The 25,416-nt window shown below is 38.0% G+C and overlaps 1 protein-coding gene across 1 annotated transcript; it reads left to right on the plus strand.

Moving 5' to 3' along the window:
• Positions 1 to 22,598: 22,598 nt before the first annotated feature.
• On the plus strand, positions 22,599 to 24,566 carry LOC108396735 (follitropin subunit beta). The gene is made up of 2 exons (XM_017659697.2): positions 22,599 to 22,760; positions 24,259 to 24,566. Exons 1-2 carry the CDS (start codon positions 22,599 to 22,601, stop codon positions 24,487 to 24,489), a joined length of 393 nt encoding a protein of 130 aa, XP_017515186.1. The 3' UTR covers positions 24,490 to 24,566.
• Positions 24,567 to 25,416: the final 850 nt, after the last annotated feature.

A 25,416-nucleotide genomic window follows, 5' to 3' on the forward strand; every position in this document is an offset into this window, starting at 1 on the left:
GCAAAAAATATCTCCCAGTTAAAAAATATAAAAAGTTTAAAAAGATACTTTTAACACCACAGTGAAAAATGGGTTTTATTAACTTATTAATTAAATGTGAGTTAAATGCTGGCTATATACTAGGTACTCTTCTAGATTCTAAAAGACCCACAAAGCCACTGCCTTCATGGAGATGACACACAAGTCAAGGCAGGCAGGGATCAAATAAGGCCAAGTCAGTGAGTGGTAAGTGCACCAAAGGAATAAAACAGATGAATGTGATAATGGGCGACACAGTTGTTGTTTCTTATGAGGTAGACAGGAAGATGATCACTGAGAAGGTGTCATTTCATATGACACAACAATAATAAAAATAAGTCATTCAAAGAAGAAAAGGAGTCCAGGAAGAACAATTAGAAAATGTAAAGGCTCTGAAGCCTTACAACAGTCTATGAAACAAAAAAAAAAGGGTGCCAGTGCTGAGGCAAGCAAGGCGGTGAGGTATGTGGTCAGAAAGATAGGCATGAAGGCTTTATAGTCATGGTGAAAGTGTAGGCTTTATTTGAAGTGCAATATGCCACCAATGGATAGAGGTTTAATGTTTAGGGGATGGGGAAGAGATGATCTAGAACATCATCAGGTTTAAACAGTACTTAGATTGCTAAGTGGGCAATGATTGCAGGTAGGCAGGAAAAAAAACAGAGAAACTTGATAGTAACCTACAGCAATAATTCAAACAAGAGATGCTATTGGGTTGGAGATAAATCCTGTATTTTATATATATATATATATGTGTGTGTGTGTGTGTGTGTGTGTGTAGAAATATATTCACAGTATGACAGTAAAAAAAGCATATTAAAAAGGATTAAAGATGGCAGAATAGAAAGGCAAGACAGAAACCTCCTCCCAAAACACATAAAAGAAGAAAATACAGCAAATGCAACTAGACCTGAAAACAACCTGGAGACTTCAGAACAGACCCCTACAACTGAGAAAGAAGAGAGGACCACACAGAAAAGGACCAGAAAGCATAGCAGAGACATCTAATACAAAGGAAGAAACACAGAATTCCTGACAAAATGAGCAGGCAGAGGAATTTGATCCACACAAAATTACAAAACAGAACTCCAGAAAGAGGGCTAAATGAAACAAGTACCACCAATCTTTTTGATAAAGATTTCAAAATACAAGTCATAAACATGCTCACAGATTTATAGAAAACTATTCAAGATCTCAGAGATGACTTCAATGAAAAGAGAGAAAACCTAGAAAGAGTCATTCAGAGTTGAAGAATACAGGATCTGAAATGAAACATACAATGGAGAGATTTAAAAGTAGATTAGATCATATAGAGGAGATGATAAGTGAAATAGAATTTGGAGAACAGGACAACAAAGAAGCTGAGGAACAGAGAGAAAAAAGGATCTCTAGGAATGAAAGAATGATAAAAGAGCTATGATACCAATCCAAAACAATACTCACTTAATAGGGGTACCAGAAAGAGAAGAGAAAGACATAGCACAGTAAGTCTCTTTAAGGAAATAATTGTTTAAAACTTCCCCAATATGGGGAAGGAAAGACACTCAAGTCATGGAAGCACAGAGATCCCCCAACAAAGGAGAAGACAACCAAGAAATATAATAATTAAAAGGACAAAGATCACAGATAAGGAAAGAGTGTTGAAAGCAACCAGAGAGAGAAAAAGATTACTTATAAAGGAAATCCCATCAAAAGACTATGCAACAGAAACACTACAGGCCAGAAAAGAGTGACATGATATATTATATGTACTGAAACAGAAGGACTGCTAACCAAGAATCCTCTACCTGGCAAGATTATCATTTAAATTTGAAGCAGGGACTAAATAATTTCCACATAAACAAAAGTTGAAGGAATTTGCCATCACTAAGCAAGTCTTACAAGATATGTTAGAGGAATTGCTGTAGATGGAAAGACCCTTAGGCTACATAGCATTCACAGTGAAATAAACCCACAGTAAAGGTGATAGACCAAATAATTACCAAGCAAGTACAAACTAAAACAGAACAAAAGAAGTAAAAAAATCAACTATATAAAAAATCAGCCTGGGGATATATAAAAAGTGCAGATTATGACATCTAATATGAAAAGTGTGGAGGAGAAAGGAGAAGAAAGAAAAAAAAGTAGCTTTAGATTGTGTTTGAAATAGAGTAATCAGCAATTTAAAATAGACTATTATATAGTGAAGGAGCTATCCTTGAACATTTTTTTTTGAGACGGCATCTCTCATATTTATTGATCAAATGGTTGTTAACAACAATAAAATTCTGTATAGGGGACTCAATGCACAGTCTCCTTGAACTTTTGGTAACCACAAAACTAAAGCCTACAACAAATACACACACAAAAATAAAACATTTTAAAAAGAGAGAGAAATCCAATTACAGCACTAAAGAAAACCATTAGTGACAAGAGAAGAGTATAAGAGAGGAAGACAGGAACAGAGGGATATAAAAAAACAACAGAAAACAACTAATAAAATGGCAATAAGTACATATCTATCAATAATCACCTTAAATCTAAATGGACTGAATGCACCAATCAAAAGACATAAAGTGCAGAATGGATAAGAAAACAAGACCTATCTATGTGCTGCCTACCAGAGACTCATTTCAGATGCAAACACATACACAGACTGAAAGTGAAGGAATTGAAAATGATATGACATGCAAATAATAGGGAGAAAAAAGCAGGAGTAGCAGTACTACTCTGCTAGGAGTAGCAGACAAAATTGACTTCAGAACAAAGAAGAACATTACCTAATGATAAAGCAGTCAGTCCAACAAGAGGATATAACCATTATAAATATCTATGCACCCAATATAGGAGCACCTAAATATGTGAAACAAATACTAACAGAATTAAAGGGGGAAATAGAATGCAATGCATTTATTTTAGGAGACTTCAGCACACAACTTACTCCAAAAGACAGATCAACCAGTCAGAAAATAAGGAAACAGAGGCACTGAACAATACATTAGATCAAATGGACTTAATAGATATCTACAGAACACTCCATGTAAAAGCAGCAGGATACACATTTTTCTCAAGTGTACATAGAACATTCTCCAGAATAGATCAATATTAGGTCACAAGAAGAGCCTCAATGAACTCAGAAAGACTGAAATAGTACCAACAGCTTCTCAGACCACAGAGGTATGAAACTAGAAATAAATTACACAAAGAAAACAGACTTACAAACACATAGGAAAGTACATAGTAATACAGGCTTACCTCAAGAACAAGAAAAATCCCAAATAAACAGTCTAAAATCAAAATTAAAGAAACTAGAAAAAGAAGAACAAATGAAATCTGTGGGATTAATGTAAATTAAGTATAGAATCAAATGTATAATCATATATGACTTGATTATTTTTCCTGTAATTCCTGACAAGTGATAAAGAACAGAACAAGACCAAAACAGTTTGTTACCTAAATGCCCTTGCTATTGTTTCAATACCATGTGAGACGTCGTGCCCCAGGAGACTAGAGACTCTGAAGATTAAGTTAAGAGTTAGTTAATGATTGTGTATTAAGTCCCCCACACAGAATTTAATTGTTGTCAACATTTATTTGCTCAATAAATACAAAGGGTGCCCTCTCAGCACCATTCTTGTGCTGTTAAGCCTCGAGTCCCCTGGTTGGTCCTCTTAGGTCTTCCATATCTCATTGTGTCTCCTCCCTTATCTGTGGGTCAGAAGCAGGGAGCGACCAACAGAAACCCAAGGTCAGTAGAAGGAGGGACATAATAAAGATTAGAGCACAAATAAATAGAGAAGAACAAAAGAATCAACGAAACCAGGGGCTGGTTCTTCAAGAAAATAAACAAAATAGATAAACCCCTAGCCACACATATCAACAATAAATGAGAGTCTACACACATAAACAGAATCAGAAATGAAGAATGATTAAACACAATGGATATCACAGAAATACAAAGAATTATTAAAGAATATTATGAAAAATTATATTACAATAAATTGGACAACTTAGAAGAAATAGACAACCTCATAGAAAACTACAACCTTCCAAGACTGACCCAGGAAAAACAGAAAATATGAACAGACCAATTAGTAGCAACAAAATTGAATTGGTAATCAAAAAACTTCCCAAAACAAAATTCCAGGTCCAGAGAGCTTCACAGCCTAATTCTACTAAACATTTAAAGAAGAGCTAATACCCATCCTTCTTTAAAGCATTCCAAAAAGTAGAAGAGGAGGGAATACTTTAAAACTCATTCTACGTGGCCAGCATCACTCTAATACCAAAACCAGACAGACACCACAAAAAAAGAAAAATTATAGACCATTAAACCTGATGAAAACAGGTGTAAAAATCCTCAAAAAAATATTAGCAAACCAGATCCAAAAGATCATACATGATGATCAAGTGGGATTTATTCCAGAGTTGAGGATGGTACAATATTTGAAAATCCATCAATATTATACACCACATTAACAAAAAGAAAAATAAAAACCACATGATCATCTCTATAGATACTGAAAAAGCATTTGAAAATATTGAACATCCTTTCATAATAAAAACTTTCAAGAAAATGGGTACAGAGGGTATGTACATCAACATAATAAAGGTTATATATGACAAACCCACAGCCAACATCATACTTAACAGTGAAAAGCTGAAAGCTTTTTCTGAAGATTGGGAGCAAGACAAGGATGCCCACTCTCCCAGCTTTAATTCAACATAGTACTGGAGGTCCTAGCCATGACAATCAGACAACACAAAGAAATAAAAGGCATCCAGATTGGTAAGGAAGATGTCAAAATGTCACTTTTTGCAGAAGACATGATATTGTACATAAAAAACCCTAAAGAATCTACCTCAAAACTACTAGAATATATAACTGAATAATAACTGAATTCAGCAAAGTTGCAGGATACAAAATTAATACACTAGAATAATAACTGAATTCAGCAAAGTTGCAGGATACAAAATTAATACACAGAAATCTGTTGCATTCCTATATGCTAACAATGAACTAGCAGAAAGAGAAATCAGGAAAACAATTCAGTTGCATCAAAAAGTATAAAATACCTAGGAATAAGCCTAACCAAGGAGGTGATAGACCTATATGATGAAAACTACAAGACACTCCTGACAGAAATTAAAGAAGACAGCAATAAATGGAAACACATCCCACGCTATGGATAGGAAGAATTAATATCGTCAAAATGGCCAACTTGCCTAAAGCAATATACAGATTCAATGTAATCTCTGTCGAAATAACAATGGCATTCTTCAATGAACTAAAACAAATAATTCTAAAATTCATATGGAACCACAAAAGACCCTGAATAACCAAAGCAATCCTGAGAAGGAAGAATAAAGGTGGGAGGATTATGCTCCCTGACTTCAAGCTATACTAAAAAGCCACAGTAATCAAAACAATTTGGTACTGGCACATGAACAGACCCACAAATCAATGGAACAGAATAGAGAACCCAGATAGAAACCCAAGCATATACGGATAATTAATATACAATAAAGGAGCCATAGATAAACAATGGGGAAACGATGGCCTCTTCAACAACTTGTGTTGGCAAAACTGGACAGCTGCATGCAAGAGAATGAAACTGGACTATTGTCTAACTCCATACACAAAAGTAAACTCAACATGGATCAAAGACCTGAATGTAAGTCATAAAACTATAAAACTCATAGAAGAAAACATAGGCAAAAATCTCTTGAATATAAACATGAGTAACTTTTTCCTCAACTCATCTCCTTGGGCAAGGGAAACAAAATAAAAAATGAACAAGTGGGACTACATCAAACTAAAAAGCTTCTGTACAGCAAAGGACACCATCAGCAGAACAAAAAGGCATCCTACAGTATGGGAGAACATATTTGTAGACAGCTCATCTGACAAGGGGTTAACATCCAAAATATATAAAGAACTCATATGCCTCAACACCCAATAAACAAATAACCTGATCAAATAATGGGTGGAACACCTGAACACATGCTTCTCCAAAGAAATACAAATGACTAACAGGCACAAGGAAAGATACTCTACATAATTAATCATCAGTAAAAGGTGAATTAAAACCACAATAAGATATCAGCTCACACCAGTTAGAATGGCCACAATCCAAAAGACAACAAAAAACAATTGCTGGTGAGGATACAGAGAAATAGCAACCCTCCTACACTGTTGATGGAACTGCAAATTGGTGCAACCTCCATGTACAGAGGTTCCTCAAAAAACTAAAAAACAGAAATACCATTGACCCAGTAAATCCACTCCTAGGAGTTTACCCAAAGAAAATAAAATCCCTGATACAAAAAGATACATGCACCCCTATGTTTATCACTGCACTGTTTGTAATAACCAAGATATGGAAGCAACCTAAATGTCCATCAACAGATGAATGGGTAAAGAAGTGGTACATATACACAATGGAATATTACTCAGTCATATGAAGAAAAGAAATCCTGCCATTTGCAACAACATGGATGGAGCTAGAGGTTATTATGCTCAGTGAAACAAGGTGGAGAAAGACATATATGATTTCACTTATTTGTGGAATATAAAAACAAAGCAAAACAATGAACACCGCAGCATTAGACTTATAGACACTGAGAAGTAAGTAGTGGTTACCAATGGGGTGGGGAGTATGTGGGGTGGGTAGGAGGGGGAGGGGGACTGTTAAGCCACTTCGATGTACATCTGATAACTTTTAAAAAAGCATATTAAAGGACAATATGACAGCAACATAACATATTGCCAAAAAAAATGCACAGTGTTCACCTGGCAGAAATTTTGGAAAAATTTAGATGAATGTGGTGGGATCTCAGGTGACTTTATTATTTTTTTCTTCTTAATCTTTTGTTCTTACTTTTCTTTCATTGCCCAAACATTAATCCTGACTTCCAATCTAGTACTATTTCCAGTGAATCATAATACCCTTCCCATATCTGCCTATCCTAATAAATATTTTAGAGTTCTACTGGCCCTCTGACTAACTTTGGACTTCATCCCTTGTTAAGTGTCTGATTTCAGTGCTTGGGAGGCAGGTGATGATAGAGTTTCATTTTAAATATGCCAGTGTGAGATATCTATGTTAGTTAGGACAACCATTAGTTACCACAAACTGAGTGGCTTAAATACATGAAATTAATTTTCTCACAGTTCTGGAGACTTAATGTCCAAGACCATGGTGTACACAGTGTTTGTTCCTGCTGAGGCCTCTATCCTGGCTTGCAGATGACCACCTTTCCTCTGTGTCTTCATATGGTATGCCCTCTCAGTGTGTCCGTGTCCTAATCTCTTCTTATAAGGACATCAGATATATTGGATTAGAGCCCACCGTAATGACCTCATTTTAATTTAATTACCTCTTTAAAGAACCAATCTCTGTATATGGTCACATTCTGTGGTACTGGGGATCAGGACTCCAACTTATGAATTTAGAAGGTGGGAGCAAGGGAAAACAACTCAGCCCATAACTATGTTCATCCAGGGCAAGATTCTCAGAGGATGACGGAAATGTGGCCTTGCAGCTGCGCATAGCACACGAAGTAAAAACCTGGGACTCTTTCATGAATAAGTATGAATTAACTGACCTTAGGAGAGCCTGTAGCCTGAGGAGTCAATGACAGAGGGGAAAAAAACTGAGATAGAGAAGGCATGACCCAAGAAGGACTAGACGAGAATGAGGACATGCAAGGTTCAAGGACAGTGGTGAACAGCAACAAAGTGTACATCCTGAAAGAGCACCTTACAAACAATCCTTCCAATCCTGGACTGCACCTCTACTCTCGGTTCAAGGCCACCACAATGACTCCACTGGCAAGGAAACAATATGCCCACAATCCAAGGCCCGCCACAATTTAATTCTAACCCCTTTTAAATTTTATCTCCCTTCAGTGCCCTTCAAAATCCTTCAGCATTAGTCACACAGAATTGTTCCTATATAAAGTTCTGCGGCCCCTGCCCCTTTGTGTCTATTATGTCTCACACAGGAATATCCCTGATATTATACTACTAATCCTGATCCTACCATCCTTCCAAGGCCACTGCCACCTTTAGCAATTTCTCTTTATGAAATTAACTTCTTGTACATCTATCTGTTGCACTGGACTGAAGACTTTTATGGAAAATCCAGTGTATTATTTATCTCTGGCACCCTTGAAGCCTGCCATGGTGCTTGCTATACAGTAGGTGCTCAAAAAATAGCTTTTTGAATGAATGAACTAATGCAGTTTTGTATCAAGCAGAGTTAAATAAAAACCCAAAAGCTGACATTTGAAAATGCTGATGTACAGACTCACCTGTTTGGTGGAAGGGATGAGTTTTCTTGGTTGACTTAGTGTCTTTCAGCTGTCAGATGTGTTGGATACTCTTTAATGTGGTCACTTATTACAAGGGGAGACAGTTACTCAGGATTCAAGTATTTTCATACAGTTGGATTATTATGTCTGGAATTTAATACTGTTCTGTCCTTTGATATTTATTTCAGGGTCAGTAGAAATGTAACCATCCTCACTCTCTATTTGTGTTCAAGCTAATCACTGAGCACGAGGATTACACCCAGAACACATTGGTTCTTGAAGCTTTAGGAATGATTTATTTAGACACTATATTTTCCAAATGCATTAATTTGTAGTAATTATTACTTAATACTTTAATTGTCTTAATATGTTAACATCCCTATTAACATGTTATTAAACTCTGAATATTGAAGGTAATATATGTTAGGCTGTAAGCTTGTATACAAAACTTTTTCTACAATGTTGAAATTGTAATTTTGGTACAGATAAGGTAGGGTACTGCTTCCTTCAGGACCTTCATCAAAGTCAAGCTGGAATGCTATGCTACTGTGGAGTAAAGATGTTAAGGTATTCATTACTATAATACCCCATATGTGATGCTTTTCAAAACCTGTCCATACCCACCAAGTTATATAACAATACTTTGATATTGTTTGGCTAATGTTATTATCACCATTTTGTGTTAAAAAACAACAACAAAATAAGAAAACTTAGATACAAAGACATTATTTAGGAAAATACAGCAAATTGTCAGATCCATGACAAGAACAGGTCTCAGGTCTTTCCTTAATTCCAGGTACTTGAAAAAAACCTTAGCAAAATAAAACTCACTATATAAACAGTGATTGGATTAAATGACCTTTCAGGTGTCTTCTAATTCTGAGAATCTATGAATTCACAGATAAATATACTCCTTACAGGAGTCTTCCATAAACTTCTATTTTTTATTAGCTGTAGCACTTAATGGTTAAGAGCATGTGATCTGAAGTGAATTAGATTTCTAATATTCCAACTAGGCCAATTTTAATATTGCTTTAAGTAAGTTATGCAATCTTTCTAATTTTAGTTTTCTCATCTGTAATTTAGTACCCACTTTTCAGAGTTGTTATGATACTTGGATGGAATAATATGTATAAAATCATTAGCAAAGTATCTAGGACATATTAAGCACTCAAACATTAGATGCTATAATTAATGTTGCTGTTATTATTCTCATTACATTCTAGGATGTTTTGTACTTTTAGAACTATGTTCAAAGGATATTAAGGATAAATTAGTTCAAAATCTTCCCTATATGGATTTTATATAAACCAGGGTCATGATATAGTTAGCTAACTAATCATTCATGCTGTAAAAGATGAGAACAATTAGATGCTCTGGAACTGGAATTCAACCATAAATTAAAATATCCAGTCACTTCTTGGTAATAAAGACCACTTTTCTAGTGGAAATGATTCAACTAGGATTTGATAAAACTTTTCTGTAGGAGAAAAAGACACAGAAGATTTCACTATAAGTAGGTAATATGTGGAATCAGAACTTAAACCTCAAGTCTTTGATCCTTATAAAATTCAATGGAAGTCCTTTCAAGAAGTGTGACCATTTAAATATTCACCAAACCAATTGATTTACCAAGTCATTTTCAGCTGAAATGAGTGTCAAATCTCAAATTAGGAAGTCCCCTTTTTCGTTAGCTCCCACTGGGTTTGGTTGCAGCATTTCTTGTTACTTGCATTGTAGGGAGAACATTAGCACAAAAACCTCAATACCAGTAATGGAAATTGACAATCAGGTGGAAAGGAAAACACAACAGCCAAAGAGAGTGGATTTCCTGCATGCTCTTGAAAAGCAAAAAACCATTTTTGACTATTAAGAACACAATTAAAGGAAAACTATAAGATAATATTTCTATCAAATGTTGAAGGAATATTAAATCCCTATTATAAGGCATACATACATTAATCTTATCAATTACTCTTTGCACAGTCTTATAACAAAAGAATATTCTTCACCAACCTAAAATGGTGCAGACTGAGAAGTGACCACATAGCTGGTGAAATGTAAAAGTAGATCGAAGTCTCAGAGCCCAAGCAGAAAAAGTGGCAGTGGAACATTCCTGGGGCAAAAGGGTTTATACCCAGTGACATTCTCACGGTGGCAGGTTGATCACTAGAATCCTGTCCACTCAGAGTGAGTCTGCGTGCAGCAAGCCGGTCTCTGCCTCTGGGCCTCTCTGCTCCCACAGCCATCTTAGTCTCTGTCCTCGGCGCTGCCACCACTCTAATCTCTGTTCTCCGGTAGGCCTGCCACCCAGAGCACTGGGCAGAGCTCTTTGTATATATAGAGTTAATAACAACGTATTGCCCACATGTGTGTAGTGAGTTAGCCAACCAGGGCCAGGTGAGAATCCTGGCGTTGGAACCTTCACTTTCTCCACAGCATCTTTCCCAGAACCTCTTCTAAGGCCCAGTTTTTCAGATTGTCAGTAAAGGTCTGGAAAAATGACAGCTTGACTTAGAGCATCACTAATTATTCACAGCCTACCTTATTCCAAAATGGATTTACAGAATCTTCAAAAACAATGTAAGTAGGCTACTACTTATAATAAAGGTTTTTTTCCTAAATTAATGTGCTACTGAGCCAAACTAACAAAATACAGATAGAGTACAACTGTGGGGAAAGTTTCTGCAGAAAAAAGGCTTTGGATAAGAGTAAAATCCTATCAGGGAACAAAATCAGAATTATCAGCTCAAATAGGCAATGGATCATTCGGCACTTAAGTATTTTCTTGTTGTTTTGCAACTGTGCTTACCACAGGGGGGGGATCTGTGAGTTAGTAATAGGCCTCACTTGCTGTCCACCTTATTTCATTTATGGGTAAGCACAGTGAGGACCCACGCTGAGGCAGGCGTGTGTTCAGCTGCACCTGCTAGAAAGCAGGAAGGCTGAACAGCTGATGGCAATATCAGTTCCAGCTCTTACCTGGTAACAGCCACCTTCGGTGAGATAAATCTCCCAGGAAGAAACAGAAAGTCTCAACTGCAATTTTAATGACTTCAATCTTCAAACCCCAAGTGCACAAAGAAATAAAGCAACCCCTAATGTTGATACCTGAATTTCAATTTTCAAATATTTTAAAATTTTTAAAATATTTCTTCATGAAGCATCACTAGTGGTCATGAGCAGTGCCTGGAATGGAGCTGGTTTCTCAGTTCCATAAATGCTTGCTGATTATTCAAGAAATAACAAGGCAAAGCTGTCCTTCATCCTTTAAGTCCATGTCTTGCCAATGAGTTTCAGCCCCTGGCAAGTTCACTCTGCATTCAATGTGACCAAAGAAATGACAGTAGAACATTCTTGGGGCGAAAGGGTTATACCCAACTTTATTTCCACAGTAACAGGTCAATCACTAGAATCCCATGCACTCAGAGCAAGTCTGCATGCAGCAAGCTGGTCTCTGCCTCTGGGCCTCTACCCACACAGCCATCGCAGTCTCTGTCCTCGGTGCTGCCACCACGCCAGTCTCGTCTCTGTTCTCCTGCAGCCTTGCAGCCATACCACCATTTCACCCAGAGCACTGGACAGAGCTCTTTATATAGAGTCAATAGCAATGTATGGCCCACACGTGTGTAGTGAGCAAGCTGACCAGGGCCAGGTGAGAATCCTGGCCATAGAACCTTCATTTTATCCACACTCCACCTCTTCAGGATTTTTGCCTCTCAGTCTGTATGCCCTCAATCTTCTGCAATGGTCCCCTTGAGAGAAAACTTCTCCAGCCTCTCCATCAAAAAGTCTTGCAAACACACTTATTGCTTTACCTCTGCTTTTTCCTTTATCCTTAGCATCTGGAACCACTGCTCCAGTCTCAGTTGTTGCCACAGCTCCAGTCATCCAATTTCTTTCTGTTTGCTCCTGCCTTTTCAAACCAACCCACATCTGGGTCCTCATGACCTTCACAGGGCCCTTTATATTCCTCCTTTGAGAAGCAGACCATATTTCTTTTGTGCTTGAGCCTGAGAATAAGAAAGGAGCATGGAGTGCTCCACAACCTAAGGAGGGGGCTGCACCTCTACTGGAAGAACCCGTGGTTACCAAGTCCTTCTGGCTTTCCACCAGCTTTCAACCAGGTGGGGTTTCAACCAAGGAGGAGTTGATGCCTCCAGTAGCAGCAGACCCTCCACCCCCACCTGTTCGTCAAACCTCCGCCTCTCCATTTCTGGGGCTGACAGCTCCACTACATCCTTCACCTGCCCCACGACACCTGGCAGCCTGCGCTCTTGTGCTCCTTCCTCTCATGCCGCTTCTTCTTGGGCTACTGCTCCTTCTCATGTTACTTCCTCTGGGCTATAATGACATCCTTTACCATTTTCATAGCACTTCGCAGTGATACCATTTCAGTCAGCAACAAATTTTCTTTCTCTTGGGGTGGACCCCAGTCCTCCACCCCTTCACAGTACCACATGTCCACAGGGGACACTTGAATGTCTCCCCATCCATAGATGCGGCCTGTTGAAGCACGCCTCCCATGAGGGCAGCCTTTTCTTTTCCTTGGTCAACAATGCATCCTGCCAACTATGCCAATTGTTTTGACAATGGGTTTCAGCCCCTGCCAAGTTCACTCTGCATTCAATGTGGCCAAAGAAATGACAGTAGAATGTTCTTGGAATGAAAGGGTTATACCCAACTTTATTTCCATGGTAGCAGGTCAATCAGTAGAATCCCATCCACTCAGAGTGAGTCTGCATGCAGCAAACCAGTCTCTACCTCTGGGCCTCTCTACCCATGCCACCATCTCAGTCTCTGTCCTCGGTGCTGCCACCACTCCAGTCTCATCTCTGCTCTCCTGCAGCCTTGCAGCCATGCCACCGTGTCACCCAGAGCATTGGACAGAGCTCTTTATATAGAGTCAACGGCAATGTATTGCCCGCACATGTGTAGTGAGCAAGCCAACAGGGCCAGGTGACAATCCTGGCCACAGGAACCTTCACTTTATCCATATTCCATGAAGCAGATTTATCAAGTTTAAGACCAATACCCTTCATATACTATATGTTGGCTCTAATGTCTTCTCTGTGATTCTAAACCATGGAATCATCACTCTTCTCTCACCCACCACCCCCACTTCCCTAAATCTTACCAACTTCTCACTGCCTCTCAAGACTTTTAGGACAACTGTCCATGCTCCTTGTTCCCAACAGCCTATAACAACAGCTGAGCTCATAGGGACACCCATCAGAGACGCTACTTTGAGCCTCCCAACCCTCACCTCACTTTGGAAATTAGACTGCAACTCACTTAAAAGTCAAGAATGTAAGTGACCAAGAGGTGAACCTTGGGACGGTTCCAAATAGACTATTAATAGGATTCCTTCAAAAGGCCACAGTTATGGCCAAAGGCACCTTTCCCACTTTCAGGTAACAAAGCACCAGAGACTACTCCATGACTCATTCTCAGCTGGTTCAAAGGAACCTGTGTTCTGCAGACTGAACAAGTTGGGGTCTGTCTTCTCTCATTTATTTGACAGAGTTTTTTGCATAGTCAAGTGCCAGGAGAGGTGAAAATTAGTCAAAGCTCTTATGAACCTCCTAAAGCAACATAGGGTAGGCCTTAGGCAAATTTTGATATGAGAAAATTGGGCTTTTAAGGCCTTCTGATTTCAGTTTTTGACAGTCTTCTTATTCTATCATGTTCTTGATTATCACACTTCAACTTCCCCTTACATATATTCCCATGTGTCTATCAGAAAATATCTGTGAACATCTGAGGAGGCTGCTTGTATCCTAGCTGGGACTAATTGCTCCCTTTTCTGTGATCTTATTGGAACATACTATAACCAAAATCACACTGAATTACTGCCCAGAACATAGCCACACCTAATTATTTTGCATCATCTATGGTCTTCCCACTATAAGGGCAGAGTTGAATCACTGCAGTAGAGACCATAGGAACTGCTGCTATGGACTGAATATTTGTGGATTGGCTTAGGGCTAATCTGCTTAACTGGTTCACTGGCTCTTACATTAGTTTCTATATAAATTCATTTGGTAAAACCTAATCCCCAATGTGATGTATTAGGAGATGGGACCTTTGGGATGTGCTTAGGTCGTGAGGGTGGTACCCTCATGAATGGGATTAGCTTTTATGAAAGAGACCCTGGAAAGTGCCTCAGGAATAATGACTTTTAAAGAACTTCTGTGAAAGCTGGGGTTGTTTTAGCATACCTGGAGAGTGCTGAGACAGAAGGAAGGTACACAAAAGAAAACCAGGTAGTTTCTGATGCTGTGAACACTCTCTTAATTATGCTTGAGTTACAAATCAAAATGGACTTTTATGTCTTTCCTCATTCTAGGGTCAACTTAGTGTGTTAAAATTAAGCTGCCTGTCATCTTCCACAATGGTACACAAAACTATATAATATATGCTCTTTCCACCCACTCAAAAGCCCTCTGACCCATTTTTTTAATCCCTAAATGTGTCAACTCACACAAAAGTACTGTTTTTTTTAAACTATTCTTTCAGGCTTGGGCTTTTAAAATAGTGGTGTCTGCAGAAATGTCACATCAAACGAAATCGCTCAGAGGTAGAAGTACTTAACTGAAATGGCTTTTATAAGTACATTGGAGGAAATTTGGCCTAAGAATAGAAAATGGACTGATACTGAGTAAGAACATGGTGGTACCAAACAGGGATATTTTTCTTATTTGCTATAAAAGTCCCACTTCATATTTTTAAATTCTAAATAATTATATTCTCTATCTTTTGTTTTTAAAAATAATGGCCCTTTCAGAGTCTCCCCAGATTTCTGATCCCTAAATGGAGTATAGGGCTCACCACTAATGGTGGTTAGCTGGCACTTATACTAGTCTCCATATAAAGTCACACTCTCTGCTGCCCAGCTGTCAATTATGTCAGTCCCCCATGTGACCCTGTAGAGCCTTTGTAGGCACTATGCTCTCACTTTCCTCTAGACTTTACAGAGACTCTTCCTTTGATTGAAAAACCTTGTCTTCTGTTTCGATGAATCTTCATTCTACTACCAGTGATTCACCATATACCCGGAATTTGATGACCCTTTGTCCCCTCCCTTTCCTATCATCTCAGGGAGAATCTTGGCCCCCTTCCCCATCCAAAGTGTCCCCAACTCTTTAGGAGGTATGCAAAGAGATGTTTCACATGCCCACAAACCAGTCATCCATAGTCTAAATTTAGTATTTAAAAATATATTTCCCCAAATTCTCATTTTACCAACATGAGATTTTCCTTCCAATCAGTCCCCCAGTCACAACTCCACAAACATATCCATTTTATAAGTAATGTCTGGATTTATGTAACCCCTTCTCCTATGCTCCACAGCATTGAGCAGACATAAAGGTGAATGGATATAATGTATTATTAGAATAAACATCTTACTAGTCTCCCGGGAATATTCATAGTCACCTAAATATCTCCACTTTTCCTGATCACTTTTCATACATACTGAGTCAGCCTCAGATGAGCATCTTCTCTCTCCCTATCTCTCTTTAGCTTGTATTTTCTTCCCTTTTGCTCAGGGCCTGCTGGTTTCCATGCTGTCCCTGAAATTAAAGCCACACCTATCTTTCTTTCTGGTTCCTCCATAGTTGTTGCTTGGGTTTTCAAATCTTTCATAGCTGAACATCTATAAGCCAAACATTCCTTTTTTGTCTCTAATACCATCACATCCAAAAATTATGCCAAGATACCCGTTTTCTGCCAGCACCAAGAAAGAAAAAGAATGAAGGAAATGCAACCTAAGTATCCACCAATAGATGAATGGATTAAGATGTGGTACATATACACTATGGAATATTACTCAGCTATAAAATAGAATGAAATCTTGCCATTTGCAACAACATGGTTAGACCTAGATGGCATTATGCTAAGTAAAACAAATCAGACAAAGATTAATAACACATGATTGCACTTATTCAGGGAATCTGAAAAACAAAACAAACCAGAAATAGACTTATAAATACAGAGAATGGACTGATGGGTGCCATACTGGAAGGAGCTGGGGGGATGGGTAAAGTAGGGATAAAAAGGTATAAACTTCAAATTTAAAATAAACTAGTCATGGGGATGGAAGTATATCATAGGGAATAAAGCCAATTATAGTGCAACTTCTTTGTATGTTGACAGAAAGTAACTACTCTTATTGTGGTGCACATTTAGTAATGTGCATAACTGTTGAATCACTACATTGTATATCTGAAACCAATATAATATTGTAATCAACTTTTTAAAAAAACGGAAAAAGAAAAAGAATGAAGGAAATGAAGACAGAAAATCCCCCATATCACTTGTATGTTTGTTGATCTGAAAGTTTCTGCACCCAAGATGATTAAAATCCCCATCTTTTGGAAGATACAAACATGCAGTTTTAAAATGGTTATTTCCCCTAATTTTGATATTTCCAAGATTTTAGGGCGAAGACTCAATTTCAGGTTCACCTCAAGGTACACAGACATCCCCTGTCCTACAAAAACTCTATATAAGCCAGTTATCCTAAGCATTTAATGTAACAATCATAGCTGTGCCCTGAGATAATGGCTTTTTACACAATGTATCAGTTAAATTCATTCACCTTCAAGTAATGGAGACCCAAAATAACAGTGGCCTAAAGAATAGAGAAGTGGTTTTCTCCTTTGTGTAAAATTCTCAAGTTATACAGTCTGGAGCTGTACTGTTCTGGAAAGTCCTCAGCCACTCATATGCTTTCCAAGTGACCACACCACCACCTCTAGAGAACAGCTCTCACCCTTTACACCCAAAATGACATACCCATGTTACAAGGAGCAGGACGGAAAAAGCATGAAAAAGGAGGAAAAAAGGGCCAAAGTTGCTTGCCACCTGTCTCTTGAGGTTGCTGAAAACTCACACAACATTTCAGTTTCATTTTTTGTTCATAACATAGCCATTCCTAGCCACAAAGGAGATGGGGATATTTGATTCTTTGTTCTAAATAGCCATGTGCTCAATTAAAAATTCTATTCCAGTAGGAGAATGGAGGGAGAATGGATATCAGGAACTTATAGTCTTTGTCACATTGTGCTTCTGGAATCACTACCTTTTTCAGTTCTAAAAATAAACTCGGCAATCACCTAAAATACAGTGCTTTAAATTCCATGTTTTTATAAACAGTTGAGGTACAAGTCAAAATTCTGTCACTAACTGTAACTTCAGGTAAGTTACTCAATGGTTTAATTCTTGGCCATTCTATGATAGTGATCTCTGTCCTGCCTCCTTGAAAGGTTACACTAAGATCCATTGGGAATTAACTGAGATAATAAAGGTAAAAGTAATTTTTGAAAGAGATATAAATAACTCTCAAAGTAGAATTAAAGCAATAAATTATCATTCATCTCCTTTAAACATACATATCTCTCTGTCAAATTATCTCCATTCTCCTTTTAGATGTTTAATAAAATGTAGCAGGTAGATGTCAAGTGAGCAAAGGACCAGAAGTTATATGGTCTGGTATTAAGTGATTCAGATAAGGTCACTGGTCTATGAGAGAGAAAAAATGGAAATTCTCTAGCAATTGTCAATAATTATGAAGACTCACACTGTCAGCCTGGTCTCTCAATCTTCTTCCTATATGTAATTGTTAATATGAGATATTGCTATAGCGCTTCATAGCAGAAGTTATTCCTCAAGCAAAATTATAGGTTCTAATGCTTCTGTTTTATGAAAGAAGCTACCCGGGCCATTTAAGACAAACAAAGAGCTATAAAATCAGCTGGTGTGTTTTTTTGTTTATTTTTTGTTGTTCTTTTTGTAATTCTCTGGAGTGTTTAGTTTTGCTGCCATTATTGTTGCTTCCATTGTTTGTTGAAAAGTAGTAGAAAGATGGGATGTGTGGAAACATCTAGTAATTCTGAACTGCTTCAAAGGAGGGAATAAATTCAGGCAAAGGGAGTCCTATTAAAGGTGACTCTTATAGATGCTATGGTTTTGCCAGGCTCTGCTGGAGGCAGAGGGAGCACAGAGAGAGCAAAAGATGTGGTGGGGCTGACAGCTTTGAAAAAGTAAAGAGGACAATTCTGAAAATTATGTTGGGGCAGATTCCAGGCTTTGGATGTACTTTTGTCTCCTCTCCCTGTTGTTCGTCATCATACAAAGTCAAGCAGACTGCTGACAGCCCTTTTGGTAGAGATTTATTAGTCAGAACAGACTGGGTTATGGTGCAATAACAAAAGAATCTCATATTCTCAATGACTTACCACCATAAAGGTTAATTTCTTTCCCATATCACATATCCAACATGAGTCAGAGGAAACTGTGCTCTGCACATTCACCTAAGGACATAGGCTGTCAGAGAGAGTCTCTACCAATTTCTAGCTGTACCACACAAAAGATAAAGCCTCTGCAATATCCCTAGAAAGGAGAGAGCATGGGGGAGCCATGTGAGAGGTTTTTACCACTTCAGCTCACAGATAATACATTTCACTACTGCTCATAGCCCACTGGTCAGAACTAGTCACATGGCCCCAATCTAAATACAAGGAAGCTAGAGAATGCGGTTGAGTACAGGGAATAGTTGGTGATTTGTCTATGTCACAGTGATTGCTGAATTATCTAAGAAATGCTTCCTGACTCACTTTTTATTCATGCTGTCTGAGAATGTTAGGTTTTATTTTGAGTAACTGTTTTGTAAAGGGTAAGACAATATCTTGGTCTTCCAGCACAATTCACCTTACACACACACAATGAAAGAACAAAAATCCATCTTAGAAGGCATGGAGGTACAAACACCTATTAACTCTAAAATAGGCTAAACTATGTTCTGATGACAGTGGCTGATAGAATACTGTAGTAGGTAAAAAACTGGCCTTAGAACCAGACAGCTTGGGTTTGCATTTCAGCTCCCCCATTTACCAGCTATGTGGACTTGGTAAAGATATTTGAACTCTCCATGCCACAGCTTCATCTCTAAAATGTAGATGATTATAGTACTTATTTTATGGTTTCCTTTGATGATTAAATCAATTAAAATGGTACATATAAAATACTTAGCACTAAGCTTAGCACTGACCTGTTCAATAAGTTAACTCATTCTTTAATAACGTCCTGGCTCTTAATCCCACTGACTCAATTTCAGACTTCAGCTTTCTAACAAGTCTCCTTGGATTAATGATTCATTGTATAGTTTCCTTATCTTTTCCTTCTCTCTTCTTAAGATTCTGCTTCTCCACTGGTCCAGTTGTCTAACAAATAATTAAGTGACTACAGAAAGAATACCAGGGACTCTAGAGTCTTGTCTCATGGTCTGGAACGAAAGCTCTGTCTCAATGTACCATTCTGACCCTCATTTCTTTATAATTCATAGATAATAGTAATATGTTTCTCATAAGACCACTGAGAATTCTATAGTGTCATACATGCAAGCATTTAGTATAGTGACTAGTATAGAGCTAATGCTCAATAAATGCTGCATTCTGTAAAATGAGGACAAAAATACTTTTCTCAGAGAACACGCATAAGATTAAGGAAGTTGTGAAAGCACCATAAACTGTTATATCAGTGTTTTCTTTGTATGCCATACATGTGTGTCTGTGTACATGTATATATAAGATGCTCTTTCTTAAAAAAAGTAGAACAACTGGCATCTGCATTTTGTGCTGGGATAACTGCTGGCCCATCATTAGATATCCCATTCTTAGTGCTTTATGCTTCAGTTTCTAGAAACCTGCCAACCAGCATCAGAACGAAAATCAAATCTATAAGTACTTACTGAATGCTTACTCTATGCAAGATAAAATTGCCGTAAAGCCTAGGAAGTATTTTTAGCTTCATGCATTATCAGTTGACTGATATGAAATGTACTGACTTCTTACTGGAACACTATCCTGGAATATTCTCAGTGCTATTACTGCTTTTAAAAAAGTTCCTATCAGGTGAACTCTATGCTACTTTGCTCCATCTTGCTCTGAGGAAAAGAAAAGACAACAGAGGTAAGCATTAGATTTTGTTTCATTGTTCACAGCATGTTACTATCTCATCTGATGAAATAAATTTAAGTTCCATCTGACTGCCCCAGTGGATGAGAACAAGATGTTTACCTGCTCATAGGAAGACTGACCCTCCTGACTTCTTCACGGAAAAAATATAAAGTACATTATAAGCATTGGCAACCAGTGAGCTTTTTGACTTTATTATTTTTCATGGTTATAGCTATTGAACTAGCCTAGAAATATGTAATACACAAAAGCCAGCCATCAGACCAGTCTTATGACCTCAAGCTCAACATGTTCATATTGAACTCCATATCTTTTTCCGAACTTCCTACATCTATAGCCATCCCATTTCAGTGGACAGCAAGTTTATCCTTCAAGTTGCTCAGTCCAGAATCAAAGCTGTCCTTGACTCCTTTTTCTCTCAGACTGAACATTCATCCATCAGAAAATTGTGGGTTCTACACTCAAAATATACACAGAATCAGATTATGTCTCATTATCCTCCATTGATACACTAGTCTGAACAAATATCATTTCTGTCATAGCACCTAATAAGTCTTCCTGTTTATACCTTTGTTATCCTATATTTAGCAACACAGTGGCCAGAGCAATCTTTTTAGACCTAAATCAAATCATCACAGCTCTACTCAAGTTCTGCAACTGGTCCCCTCTTAAAGGCCTAGAAGGCCATACATGACTTGACTCCTGTTACATCTCTGACAACATATCCTGATACTGCCACCACTGCTCCTTTGCTCCAGGCACACCACTGAATTAATATTTGTTAAACAAATCAATGCCAGTCTCCAAGGAGCTCATAATCTACTGGAAAAGACAGAGGCATAGAAATGATTACAAACAAAAAGTGGTGACTTAAGATCTCCTGCGTCTCCCATCCTAAGTCCAGAAGGTGAGTGTTGAAGGTTGAGAAATATGCCAGGGTTAGAAGTGGTGTTGGGGGACACAGGAAGGAAGCAAGGGCACTTCAGGCAGGGCAAACACTTGCACGTGCAAAGATCTGGAGAAATGAATCAGTAGGAAATTTAGAGTAAAGCTGTATTTACTTGCAAATACAGCTTTACAAATAAAGCATTAAAGAATAACATTTGAGATTGGGGGATCTGGGTGTGACAAGCATAGAGAAATACAGGTAGCACTTTAGACAGAAGTCAGATTATGAAGGACTTTCTAGTTGTTTCTTCCCTTGCAGCTTTCAATCTGCTCTCAGAGCAATTTATTAACTAACCATATATTTTAGATGCACCACCTCAACAGGACCAAAGCAATGCTTGGAAAGGATTCTGAATTTACTGAGTTAAAGTTACAAAAGAAAAACCTAGAGTCGTATTTAATTTAATAAGGTAAAGGAGTGGGTGTGCTACTATATCAAATTTAATTTGTACAAAATCATCATCTCTGGTAACATTATTTTTCCTCATGTACTGTGCTTACAGTAAGGCTTGATCTCCCTGTCTATCTAAACACTGATTCACTTACAAGCTTCAGGCTTACATTGGTCTTATTAATACCTGACAAATCCACAAGGTGTTAGTTGCACATAATTTTGTATAAAAGGTGAACTGAGACTTGAGTCAGTCTACAGCTTTCTCCAGACAAGGCAGCCGACTACAGGTAAGTCTCAGCAACTATAGTTATCAAGAGGGGAACATTATTTTTGAAATTAGATTTTTCAGCATCTGGAGAACAAATCTAGGGCTTTTCAACTACTGTTGTGTAGGGAATTTGCACTTTTCAACTAGGCTTCTTAAATATGGTTAATACACTGCAATTGCTATTATAAAACAACTGACTTTATATAGTTCAATTTCCCTGGCCTCTGAAATAGTCTTACTTTAAACAAATGCGGGCAAAAGCAAATAATGTATGTGAGATGCTAAAAATGAACTAATTTTGTAGTATAAAATTTTCTTTTTCTTTTTAAACAAAAATACTCTTCAAAAATTATAATGAAGGGACAAATATGATGATCATAGTTACCTGCTTCACAGTAATCACTTTAAGAGAGTAGTAATACTCTCATCTTTAAATATTGCTCTGCTTAAGTCATTATATTGGAATTTGGACCTATAATATGTTTCTACTTTGACAAAAAAAATTGAGGAGGAGGAAAAGAAGAAAAGCTTGTTCAAGAAACAAAGAAGAAAAGAAACAGGGAGGAAAATAATGCTGGATCAAAATGTGACTGGGGAGGATGGGTAAACCAATTACTTTTGGTTTGATCAACTTACACAATTATAATTCCTTGGTTTTTCAGTTTCTCATAGGCCTTAATTGTTTGCTTCCCAGCCCATGATGAAGTCAGTGCAGTTTTGTTTCCTTTTTTGTTGCTGGAAAGCAATGTGCTGCAGTAGCTGTGAGCTGACCAACATGACCATCACAGTGGAGAAAGAGGAATGTGGCTTCTGCATAAGCATCAACACCACTTGGTGTGCGGGCTACTGCTATACCCGGGTAGGAAATTTACTTTGCTGGAAGTAAGGGTGTTGAATATCTGGTCAAAGTAGGCTTCATTATTTCCCACTTTATCAGTATTTTAAGTTTCCCAAGTAATAGCCATGAGTCCTTTAGCCAATACTGTCTGTTGTGAGACTGGGGGTAAGTTTGGGCTTGGGTTTGATTGGGGTGAATTTAGAAGCCTCAGATTTTATCTCATCAATTTGGCCAACTCTGTATTTCAAGAAAAGGTAGTTCTGTGCTAGATTTTACCTATGGAGATAAATATGTAAACATACATATATTTAATAATAGAAGGTCTACAATATTCCCAAAGACCCAATTTCTATAATTGAAGCCATATCTTTGCAATGGAGGTAGTAACAAAATAAGCTTCCAAGACACACAAAAACACCAGCAGCTACATTATAAAAATTGTCTGAGTGATCTGCCTGAATACAAATGCCAACAAATGCCCTGAAAACACAATCAATCCCTGTGGACTGTGGGAACCAAAATGAATCAGCAAACACACTCATTTCTTTATACCATTGAGAAAATCAAGGCACGAAGGCATAAAACCACTCTTTTTTATTCACTCCACTTCTTTCCATTAATATGAATGAACAAGCAGTTTCTACTTTTTCTTTACTCTCTTTCCCTATAGCAACTGGTTATCTATGTAGAATTTCATTCTGTAAACAGAAATTGAAAACAATAACTTTTTAATGAAACATACATTATTGGGTGGCAAATGAATGTGATGAAACTCTATTTGTTGTAGAATTTATTGCACCTTCTTGGGATATGCACTGGGTAGCTTGCTATTGAAATAAATAGTAGTGCCAATTTCTTCCCTCAATGCAAATTTATTTTTTTACTAGGAAGTCTTGGAACAAAATTGTTCTGCCTGGATTAAAAGTTCTTATATGTAAACCATGCACTCTTTAAACTAAGAGCCCTCCAAAATATATAGTATTTGTGGGTAAGGAGTCTATCAAGACAGGAATATTTTAAATCTTGTATGAGCCTTCACAGTCATGATAAGCTAAGTATTAGCACTTCAAAGTGTCGTTTTTGACCTTTTATAAATATACAGAGACAATGAATTTGGAAACAATTTCTGAGAAATTAAACTTCAGTATATGATTCACATTGCCATTAATAAAGCTTTTGACTAAATACAAAAGTCAACTTTCCATATATTTCCTTTTTCATCCTTTTTCTATATTGAAATTCAAAGCTTCTGTACAGTTTGAGAAATAATTAGTATATTGATATAAACAAGGAAAAGAAATGAGCTATATTCTCTGTAAGATTTCCAAACCAACCAGGAAATGTGGTATTACATATAGGTCATTTATGAGATCCTGTTTCCTTGGTTAGGAATTCCATAAGCGATAGAACTGGTTAATGTTAAAGTAAGCAGTTCTAAGTTCCTGTATCATTTTAAGGTAAGCTAAATAGAAACTTCCACAATATTATAACCTAACTCTCTTCCTCCTAAACTCTTTAGGATTTGGTGTACAAGGACCCAGCCAGACCCAACATCCAGAAAACATGTACCTTCAAGGAGGTGGTGTACGAGACAGTAAGAGTCCCTGGCTGTGCTCACCACGCAGACTCCCTGTATACATACCCAGTAGCCACTGAATGTCACTGTGGCAAGTGTGACAGGGCCAGCACTGACTGTACTGTGAGAGGCCTGGGGCCCAGCTACTGCTCCTTCAGTGAAATGAAAGAATGAAGAGCAGCGGACATTTCCGGATGCCTACCCTGGTCCTAAAGGACCAAGATATCCAAAAAGTCTGTGTGTATAAGTGTGCCAAGGCTGTAATACACCGTGGGAGACCCCACAGACCCCTTCTCTTCTGGCAGAGGGGGAGCTCCAGGAACTGAGAGTGCTGGGGCCTGGAGCCTGTCACCACTTAGCTCTATATCCTAGGTTTGGTTCCATAAATTTTATTCAGTCTTGCTTAACTTAGAGTCACGTGGGTGCTTTCCTTTTTAATAATCTCGGAAATATTTTTAGACAATCCCTTCCCCTTAGAGATGGAGATACCTAGGCCCAGATGGAGAAAATGAGATGGGAGCAGGTCAAAGTACTGAAGGCAGCATTTCTCTGCTAGACTCTTGAACCCTCGAGAGCTGGGCCAGCATAATCTTCATGACTGTAGCATCAATGCCTAGCACATGCCTGGAATTTAGTAAGAAACTCAACAGTAGCATCCTAAAGGAAAGTAAGATCAGAAAGGTAAGGGATAGGAAAACACTGAAAGGGGATGGTTGAGACTGACTGACAACGCTGCCCCCAGCAATGCCAGTCAGTCCATGCAAGTGGAAGCATCAGTTCCACCTCACTTCTCCTCTGGCACATCAGGTATATTGAGACAGGATGTATCTCTCTGAATTACTCAGGGCACACGGGGTTTGTTTACCAGAGCTCAGGATTTCCAAGCTATTAGTCTCAAGCCCTTCAGTTAAGAGCAAAAGCAAATGTTTTTGTGGACCTGTGGAAATTAGCCCACATCTATTTTATCATTTATACACATTGAACAAATGCTGTCAGTCTTCTGCAAAACTCCTTTGGGAAATAGAAAAAAACTGTATGACCCTGCCCTCCAGGCTAAGATCCATTCTTTTGGAGAGAGGTAGATTTGCAAGTAGGTTTGAA

This window comes from Manis javanica, chromosome 11 (genome assembly GCF_040802235.1).
Source record: "Manis javanica isolate MJ-LG chromosome 11, MJ_LKY, whole genome shotgun sequence".
NCBI lineage: Eukaryota > Metazoa > Chordata > Mammalia > Pholidota > Manidae > Manis > Manis javanica.